The 10,031-nt window shown below is 39.4% G+C and overlaps 1 protein-coding gene across 1 annotated transcript; it reads right to left on the bottom strand.

Moving 5' to 3' along the window:
- Window positions 1–6,994: 6,994 nt before the first annotated feature.
- LOC137379922 (guanine nucleotide-binding protein G(T) subunit gamma-T1-like) lies at window positions 6,995–9,646 on the bottom strand. The gene is made up of 3 exons (XM_068051305.1): window positions 9,412–9,646; window positions 9,162–9,261; window positions 6,995–8,136 (listed from the first exon to the last, which is right to left on the bottom strand). Exons 2-3 carry the CDS (start codon window positions 9,240–9,242, stop codon window positions 8,011–8,013), a joined length of 207 nt encoding a protein of 68 aa, XP_067907406.1. The 5' UTR covers window positions 9,243–9,261; window positions 9,412–9,646; the 3' UTR covers window positions 6,995–8,010.
- Window positions 9,647–10,031: the final 385 nt, after the last annotated feature.

Below are 10,031 nucleotides of genomic sequence, written 5' to 3' on the forward strand. Positions count from 1 at the left end.
CCTTCTGTAAAGCCTACTGCAGTTGAATTACCATGAATGCCTACCCATCACAGACTGTTCATCAACCTTGCCTGAAAATACTTAGAGTGGCTTCCAACTATTCGACTATAGGACACCTCGCCAAACCAAAGAACCTCCTACCACAATGTGACAAACTAAATTATTTTCTATTCCTTTTATTCCTATGAAACAGCAGTAAACCAAAAACCCTTTTTTTCTAGTTAACCAGTTTTTGTATGTGTGTGTGCATCACACAGAGAGACTTGGGGATACTCGTACAAGGAACACACAAAGTTAACATGCAGGTGCAGCAGGCTATTAGGAAGGCAAATAGCATGTTGGCCTTTATCGCAAGGGGATTGGAGTACAGGAATAAAGAAGTCTTATTAAAATTGTACAGGGCTTTGGTGAGACTGCACCTGGAATACTATGTGCAGTTTTGGTCTCCACATTTAAGAAAGGATATTCTTGCAATGGTGACAGTGCAGCGAAAATGTACTAAATTGGTCCCTGGGGTGAGGGGGTTGTCCTATGATGAGAGGCTGAGTACATTTGGCCTATATTCTCTGGAGTTTAGTAGAATGAGAGACGATCTAATTGAGACATACAAGTTTTTGAAAGAGCTTGATAGGGTAGAAGCTGAGAGATTGTTCCCACTGGTCAAGGAATCTGAAACACGGGGATACAGTTTCAGGATAAGGGGACAATCATACAGGATTGAGATGAAGAGAAATTACTACGCACAAAGGGTTGTGAATCTTTGAAATTCTCTTCTGCAGGGGGTTGTGGATGCACCATCACTGAATACATTTAAGGCTGGGATACATAGATTTTTGGTCTCGCAGGGAAACAAGGGATATGGGGAGTGAGCAGGAAAGTGGAATTGAAGCCCAAGAGCAGCCATGATTGTATTGAATGGCGGAGCAGGCTTGATGGGCCATATGGTGTACTTCTGCTCCAATTACTTGTGTTCTTGTGCATGAGGGCTTGAATAATAAGGAGTTTTAAAATCTTTTTGTATATAGATTTACTTCATTATTGGTTAAGAATTAATGTTATAATAAATAATTAATTTTGTGGTTGATTAAAAAAACCTGGTTGGCGTGCTTTATTCTTGGGACAAATAGAGTATCTAATTCCAAGTGGGAAAATCTATTGATATGCTGTGACCCGTGGAGATGTGGGACTGAATTAACAGTGCACTCCTTCCGCCTCATTTGTACATATTAATTGGGGTGCTCTTGTCAGGATTAAATCCAACGCCGATAACATTAATTATAAGGGAGGTAATAATAATTGAAAGAGGACAACAAAAGAACTAGGTTTCTTGTGTAATAGGGTAAAGGCTACACCACTGGAATGGTTTTAGCAGTTGCTGAAACTATTCTGGGACAGAAGAACGTATCCCTCAGTGGCTTGGAAACTTTAACCAAGATTAAACTAAAAGATTTGGCAGCACAATTGGGGTTAGAATTGAAATCAGGTGCTAAGAAAACAGAGATAATTGATGCAATAGCCCAACATTTGAAATTGTAAGAAGAAGATAGTAAGTCAGAGAGTGACATGGTGGAATTAGCTAACCGAAAAACCTTGAGAGCAGGAACAAGAAATGGAAAAACTTAGGCTTCAACAGGGAACAGAAAAAGAACTAAGAAAACTTGAGGCTGAAAAAGAATTGAAAAAACTTGAATTGGAAAAAGAGGAAAGGGAGAAAGAGAGAGCATTTCAAAGAGAAGGTGAAAGAGAAGGAATTCAAATTAAGAGAGATGGAACTAAGACAAAAGAGTGGTCTTGACTCCAGGGAAAATTCTGGTCAGGAAGAATCTGAATCCAGCCCAGGACCCAGTGAAAAGCTGTTTAAATTTATACAAGCTCTCCCTAAGTTTGAGGAAAGGGACGTAAAGGCATTTTTCATTTATTTTGGCAAAATAGCCAAACAAATGAAATGGACAAAGGAAAGCTGGACACTGTTTATGCAAAACAGGTTGATGGGTAGAACATAGAACATAGGACAGTACTCATGAAATTTATGCGATGCTTTCTGAAGAGACTTCTGCAGATTATGAGATGGCAAAAAAGACTATTCTCGCCACGTATGAGTTGAACCTTACCAACAGAAGTTTTGGAACTTCTGAAGATTGGCTGGGAAGATTTATGTAGAATTTGAGAGGGCAAAGCAAGTTAATCTTGATCTTTGGATATGGGCAGTAAAGATAGAAGCCACATATGAGAACCTCAGAGAACTGATTTGCTTGGAAGAATTTAAAAATTCAATCCCTCCAGTAGTGAGAACTCATTTAAAGAACCAAAACATTTCACGGGCTATAAAAGCAGCAGAAATTGTGAATAAGTCAAAACCATTTGTCTGTCATTCCCAAAAGTCTGAGAAGAATAGAAGGTGGGAGAGTTAAAGGAAGGCAAAGAGCCGGGGAAACGAAGGGACAGCTGGGAACGCCCCAGGATCCCCTCCTCAGTCCAGAAAGGAAGGTGCTGCGGGTGGAAGTGAGGTCCGTAAACTGAAGTGTTATCATTGTCACAAGGTGGGACATCTTCATTCAGAATGCTGGAAGTTGTGAGGTAAACCCATGGGACTTGTAGGGTACACAAAGCTAATGCAGAGAAAAGGGCTCTGACTGAGAGTATAGCAGATCAGACTGTAGCTTTGATGGCAGCTATAAAACCAGACACAAAAAACAAAGTGAGTGTCGGGGTTGAGAATAAGAAACCTGAAAGTTATAGGGAATTCTTGTCAAAAGGAAAAGTAACTCCTTATCCTTCAAGTGAGGTAGGCAACCCTATAGTTATTCTTCGGAATACAGGAGCAACCCAAATTTTTTTGCTGGGGTAAGGTATAACATTTCCGCTAGAGAGTGCACTGAATGGTAAAGTTTTAGTGAAGGGTATTGGCGGGAAGTATATACCCGTACCTTTGTATCAAGTGCACCTAGTGTGTGACCTATTGTCTGGGATGGTAACTGTAGGAATTGTCCATAGTTTGCCAGTAGATGGAATTGACCAACTCCCAGGGAATGATGTGGTTGGAGCAAAAGTATTAGTTTCTCCCATAGTCACAAACAAATCAAGTGAAGTTAAAGAAACAGAACAAACAAATACAAGGAAAATTTCCAGGAATATTTCCTTGGTGTGTAGTAACCCGAGCAATGGATAAACAAGTTCCAATGTCGGAGGCAAAATTGGCAACACAAACAGATAGCCGAGTATCTGAAACTTTCCTTGGGGAATTTAGATAAATCCAAATGAAATATTTAACAAATCTTCTCTAATCGCAGCACAACAAGTCGATCCAGACTTAAATTAAATCGCACAATCAGCTCTGACAGAAGCTAAGGCAAAAGGAGTTCCAGAGGCTATTATGTTGAAGATGGTGTTCTGATGAGGAAATGGAGACTGCCTCACAGACCTGCGGATGAAGAATGGATGGTTGTTTGACAAGTAGTGGTACCACGAAGGACATATGGGAATCCGGAAGACCAAATCACATATAAATCAACATTATTACTGGCCAGGTCTTACAAAAGACATGGTGCAGTTTTGTAAAACATGCCATACATGCCAGATTGAGGGAAAACTGCAACCTGCCATAAAATTGGCACCTCTAATCCCCATACCAGTTATTGAGGAACCATTTAGTAGGGTATTGGTAAACTGTGTAGGACCTTTACCAAAAACAAAAGCGGAACACCAATATATACTCACAATCATGGATATGGCTACTCGATTCCCAGAGGTCATTCCCTTGAGGACAATTACTGCTAAGGTAGTAGTAGAGAAGTTAACTCAATTCTTTATGAGATATGGATTACCAATTGAAGTTCAATTGGATCAAGGTTCCAATTTTACGTCTAAGATATTTCAAGAGGTTATAGGCAATTTGGGTATCAAGGAATTAAAATCTTCAGCATATCACCCCAGACACAGGGAACTTTAGAACAGTACCATCAGACTCTCAAAACAATGATTAGAGCATACTGTCATGAATATCCGCATGATTGGGATAAACATAGAACATAGAACATTACAGCGCAGTACAGGCCCTTCGGCCCTCGATAAGGGCTAGGCTTTCTTTTGTTTGCCACTAGAAATTCACCAAATGAGTCTACAGGTTTTAGTCCTCTTGTATTAGTTTACGGACATGAGATAAGAGGTCCTCCAAAACTAATCAAAGAAATATTTTTAGACCTAGCAAGGCTACTCACAGCATTTAAAGGAGTCTGTAGGCATAAGCCAGGATGTACAACCTGACCATACATGATGTGGATGTGGGGGATTCCATTCCTTTAAAACAGCATCCTTACTGCTTAAATCCAGACAAACAGGCCCAAGTAAAAGCAGAAATCCAATACACGTTGGAAAACAACTTAATTGAACTGAATCAAAGCAGCTGGACTTCACCAATAGTATTAATGCCTAAACCTGATGGGTCAAACCGACTTTGCATAGACTACAGAAAAGTCAATGCTGTAACAAAGGCAGACTCCTACCCAATTCCTCACTTGGAAGACTGTCTTGACAGAATAGGCAGTGCTATGTTTTTTACAAAGATAGATTTGTTAAAGGGATACTGACAAGTTCCCTTAAAACCCCCAAGATAAAAAAAAAATCTGCTTTTGTCACACCAGTCTTTACCAGTGCTGAGTGATGCCATTTGGGCTAAAAAGTGCCCCAGCAACCTTTCAGATACGAATTAATCAAGCAGTGGCCAGTGTTCCCAACATTGTAGTGTATCTTGATTATGTGCTAATATATAGTAACACTTGGAAGGAACAATTAAAACAGCTAGAAACTCTGTTAAAAAAATTACAAGCAGCTGATTTAGTGGCAAATCTGGCAAGCTCGATGGGCCATATGGTCTACTTTTGCTCCTATTTCTTGTGTTCTATCTCAAGCATACAGTGGGGCAACGACAAGTGTTGCCAACAATGGCAAAAGTACAACTTCCCTATCCCTTAGACTAAACGTGAAATCATGACATCTTTGGAGATGTGGTTTCTACAGAAAGTTTGTACCAAATTTCAGTACTGTAGGTGCTCCACTAAAAGATATGCTACAGAAAAAGAAAACCAAGGTAGTGTGGTCAGGAGAATGCCAGACATGTTTTGAAAAGCTAATTTTGACTAATGAACCAGTGTTAGCTGCTCCAAATTTTACTAAGCCCTTCAAGGTAGCGATTGATGCTAGTGACCTGGGGGTCGGTGCAGTCTTATTACAAGATGATAAATCAGGCATAGAAAAACCAATGGGATGTTTTTCCAAAAAACTGAATCACCACCAAAAAAAGTATTCCACCGTGGAAAAAGAAACGATAGGCTTATTATTGGCTCTTAAATATTTTGAAGCATATGTCCACCACGACTACCGAGAAACTGATATATAGTGATCATAACCAGAAAATTTTAAAACCCAAAATGCCAAAATATTCTGATGGAGTTTACTGTTACAGCCTTATCACTTAAAGATTGTACACATTTCAGGAAATGCAATGTTATCACCGATACTTTTGTCATGAATTTATGAGTTATATGAGTAAAGATGGTACAAAACAAAATTGTGTTAACTACCAGTAGAGTGAATGGGGGCATGAGTGCGAAAATGTGTTTAAAATGGTTTCAACATCTGTTTTTACATTGTAATGAAACACATTCAAAAATGGCATTTAATTTCACCAAGGGCAGAGGTGGTACAAGGCTTTTTGTTTTTGAATTAAAACTTAGAACTCTGCACGGACATTGAGACACCTGCAAAATAGTTAGAACAAGAAAGCCTGTAATTTCAAGGAATCCAGCAAGGGATTTGACCTCCTCAGATCTACTCTTTGAATGACAAGAGAGAATCTGGCCAGAATTTTACACCAACCCAACGAGCGGGATGGTGGAGGGCGGGTTGGCATAAAATGATGCAGGAGGCACCGGGCGACCTTCCTGACCCGCTCCTGCCCCCGCCGCCACTTTACCCAGGGCAGCAGTGGCGAAAAATGGCCTGCCCGCCCCAGGCCAATCAAGGCCCTTAAGTGGCCACTTAATGGCCACTTTAGGACCTATGCCCACCTCCACACGGATTTTATGTATGGCAAGTGGGCGTCCTGGAGCCATGAGAAGCCACCTAATGAAAGCATCCCGGGGTGGCCCTCATGATCGGGCAAGACCCAAAACGCCCTCCTTCCCCCCAATCGACTAACCTTGCCTCACCGGGGCCCAACCGATTACTCCCGGTGAGGCAACCAAAACTTACCTTCCTTTCAGGCTCCCAGGCATCTTGTCTTCATGCTGGGCTGCAGTTCCAGCAGTGGCCACCACTCCCAGTGGTACTGCTGGGACCAAGAGATGCTGGACCCCTGATTGGCCGGCAGCTCTATTAGGCCAGACTTCCTACCTCAAGTGGGTGGAAGTTGTGCCTCACACCAATTGAAGCCCGGGGACCCGCAAAATACTGGTCAGATTCCCAGGCGAGGTGGATGCGGCTCCCGTTCGCCTAATGTAAAATTCCGGCCTCTATGTCCGGACATGTGACTTGCTTAGGAAGGTTTTCGTTTCACTTTGGATCTATTAAAAAAAAAGTGAGTTGGACAAAGAGCAGGCATTTGAAACTTGGTTTTGACCTGCCTGGAGATCAGGGAGGAAAACCCTGTAAATTAATCCTGCAACTCTTAAGAAGAAACCCCGTATTTCAAAGGTGGCAGATTCCTATTGCCTCCTGTCTCTGAAGAATCCCTGCATCAAGTGTGGTTCCTGTTGTCTCCTGTGTTTTAAGAAAACCTGAAATCTGAAGAAATCTTCTGCTGCTATCCTGCTTCTGTAAGACCTCAGCAGACCTGTTGCTACACTCCTGATGTGACGTTTGCTGCAGTTGAATTTCCATCAATGCCTACCCATCACAGACTGTTCATCAACCTTGCCTGGAAAGACTTTGAGTGGTATCCAACTATTCGACTCAGTGACACATCACCAAACAAATGAACTTCCTACCAGAAAGTGACAAACTAAATTATTTTATTATTCCTTTTATTTCTATGAAACAGCTGTAAACCAAAGATCCTTTTTTGTCCTGGTTAACCAGTTTTTGGATGTATGTGTGTGTGCATGAGGGTAGGGAGAATAAAGAGTTTTAAAATCTCTTTGTATATAGATTTACTTCATTATTGGTTAAAACTTAGTTTTATAATAAATGGTTAATTTTGTGGTTGATGAAAGAAACCTGGTTGGTGTGCTTTATTCTGGGGACAAATAGAGTATCTGATTGGCTGTTCTTTGGTAAGTGGGAAAATTTATTGATATGGAGAAGTGGGACTGAATTAACAGTGTATTCCTCCCGCCTCGGTCATAACAATTAATTGATTTTTGTACTTGTAAGATGGTATCAAATCTGAAAGCGTGTAAAAGGTCTGCTAAATTGTGAATTAACTTGCCTAAGTATTATCAGTGTGATTTTGCAACTGATTTATATGTGATTGATACATTCCAATGATTATGTACAATTAGTGCTGAAATTGTTGATTAAATTGATGCAATCAAACAAGTTTTGTGGAATATAAACTGTCACAAATTTATTACTTGAGTGTTTTTTCAATATGTTATTTGAAGTGGGAAATAATATAGTTAATTAATTGATAAATTTCTATACACTGGTCCAGGTTTTACACTTATCAGTTATCAGGATACGTACACTTTTATACTGTAATTTGAAAATAAATTCCTTGCACAGAATATAATATTAAATGGTGATTTCTTAATCGGGTGAGCTTCCACATATCAGCAATTTTTCAAATGGTAATTTACCATCCTTGATAGAATTTGCCAAAACCTCCTTTTTTTTTCACCAGGTGCAGAAATGCTTTTTAAATTCAACAACAAATTGAAGATGTTATGTCAACCGAGATGATGACTCCATTTTTCCACCTTCCAGGTTTAGCATCTATAGGGTTTCATTGTACTAATGGTCTCTAAGCTGTAGAAAATACCCTGATGCCCTGAGAATATCTGAGTCTTGTCTGGTTTATGAGATCACACAGCCACCCTTCTCCTTGAAGGGATTCTTGTCCTCGGGGATTCCCTTTACCAAAGGATCTTCTGCAGATTGTGATTCAATGTAATCCTTCAGTTCCTCTGCACATTTAGATACCTGAAATAATTCAAAGTCAAATTATAAGTGGTAAACAGTAAATGGAGTGATTGTAGAATTTAAACACAGTATCTATAGTATACATACAGAGAGCTGTCTCCTGCCGCTGAGATTGCTGTTCACAGCCAGGTAATATAACATGGGCCTTGCTGGCTGTGCTCCACACTTTACATCTCAGCCTAACAGAGTATAAGCTGCAGCCTCAGATGCTAATTGATGTGCTGTGCATTTCCAAAATTTTCAATTTTTATTTTCTATTTCCAGTATCCTAAATTTACTTGTGCTGCAAATTAGGAGGAGCAATATTCACCCCTGCCCCCAGTGATCTCTAACTTCACACGCAGACTTTGTTGCTGGCATCTGAGGCTTCACAAAACTGCTTGTGCTGTAAACATTAATTTAACCCACCAAAGTTTTAAATCTTTATGGTTTTTTAATCAGCAGTAATTACCTGCAACATGAGTAACTTTTATAAAATATTCATGATTAGCATTTTCTGTTTCACTGTTTCTTATTTTTAATACAATGTGACATATTCCAACAGATCATGCTTTACCTCTTATTACTGTTGATTTGTGGTTATCTAGTAGATTAGAGATATAATTAAAAACATGCCGCATATTATGGATTCCTTCATGAGTCTGTTGAATTTTAAGACTCGACCTAACGTTCATGAGGAACAGCTGAATCACTGTGCTCTATGGGTGTTCATAATGGAAGTGTACTTATTAGACGCAAGATGTAGGTATGGGTAATATTTAACGTATTAAGAGACAGCAATGGTAGTTTTTATCTTGACTTTATGTTTTGGTTACATAATTTGGCACTCGCTATCTGGCAGGTCCGAAGTTATTAAAGTATTAAAATATACCGTATATTGGCTTTACTTGAAATGTTAACTAATTCGTCACATTCTTGATCTTTATTCAGATTGCTAAAGAACAAATGCAGCCTCACAAAACAGAAACAGTAAAATACAAGCAGTTTCATGTTAGTGTTCTGAAATCATAAACAAGAGTTCCTACCAGCATCCTCTCTAACGGTATTTCTTTACGAAGTTGCTCTATCTCCATTTTCAACCGGTCCTTATCTGTTAATTCTTCCATCCTGGGCAGTTATAGCTCTCTGAAAAACAAACTTTCGTTTATAATATTGTCAAAATAATCGCAATTTTAAAGCGCGGGCGTTTAAAAAAAAACAAACACGACAAAATTCCTGCCACAATGCAAACAAATAATTGGTGCAAGCAGTGCAAGTTGGAAGCGATGAGATCACCTGTCCCGGGGTAAATTCAACTCATTCACTGGCGAGCTGTTTGGGCAGGCTCTCCAGCCACTTTCACAGTCCACTTCCACCGCCAGTGATCCCGCAGCCTTCTGTCAGACCCTTTAAAGCAAGTCCCATAATATCTTAATCTTTTGTGATTAAATCAAAAGCTTTAACAGATTTAATCACTAAGTCGGAGAGAAAATTCTTCCTTGCCAAACATATTGTTCTAAAATTGCATACACAGCTTTCAAAGGAAACAGTTTTAAAAAAAACACGTATCCTTCCTTTGGTTCGTCAGCCTTCCTGTAAACATACTTTTTGTTTATTTTAAAATTACATTTATTAATAAAGTGGATCATACTGACGTCAGTAGCAGTAAGCTGCAAAAGTCTGTTATCAGACTATTTATCGCCTCTTATACATCTGTTGGACTGGATCACCTGCTCCATGCAGTCACATAATCACTTATAATAATTCTCCTACTTCCTTACACACAATACTGAAATATATTTCAAATCATTCCTTGCAAAATACGTGCTCAAATTGATAATATTTGTTCTTAATTTAACATATGCCAACATCTTCAAAATTGCTTAAAAACTTGCTTTCATAAAACTGCCCTTTGC

Source organism: Heterodontus francisci, chromosome 2 (assembly GCF_036365525.1).
Source record: "Heterodontus francisci isolate sHetFra1 chromosome 2, sHetFra1.hap1, whole genome shotgun sequence".
Classification (NCBI taxonomy): domain Eukaryota; kingdom Metazoa; phylum Chordata; class Chondrichthyes; order Heterodontiformes; family Heterodontidae; genus Heterodontus; species Heterodontus francisci.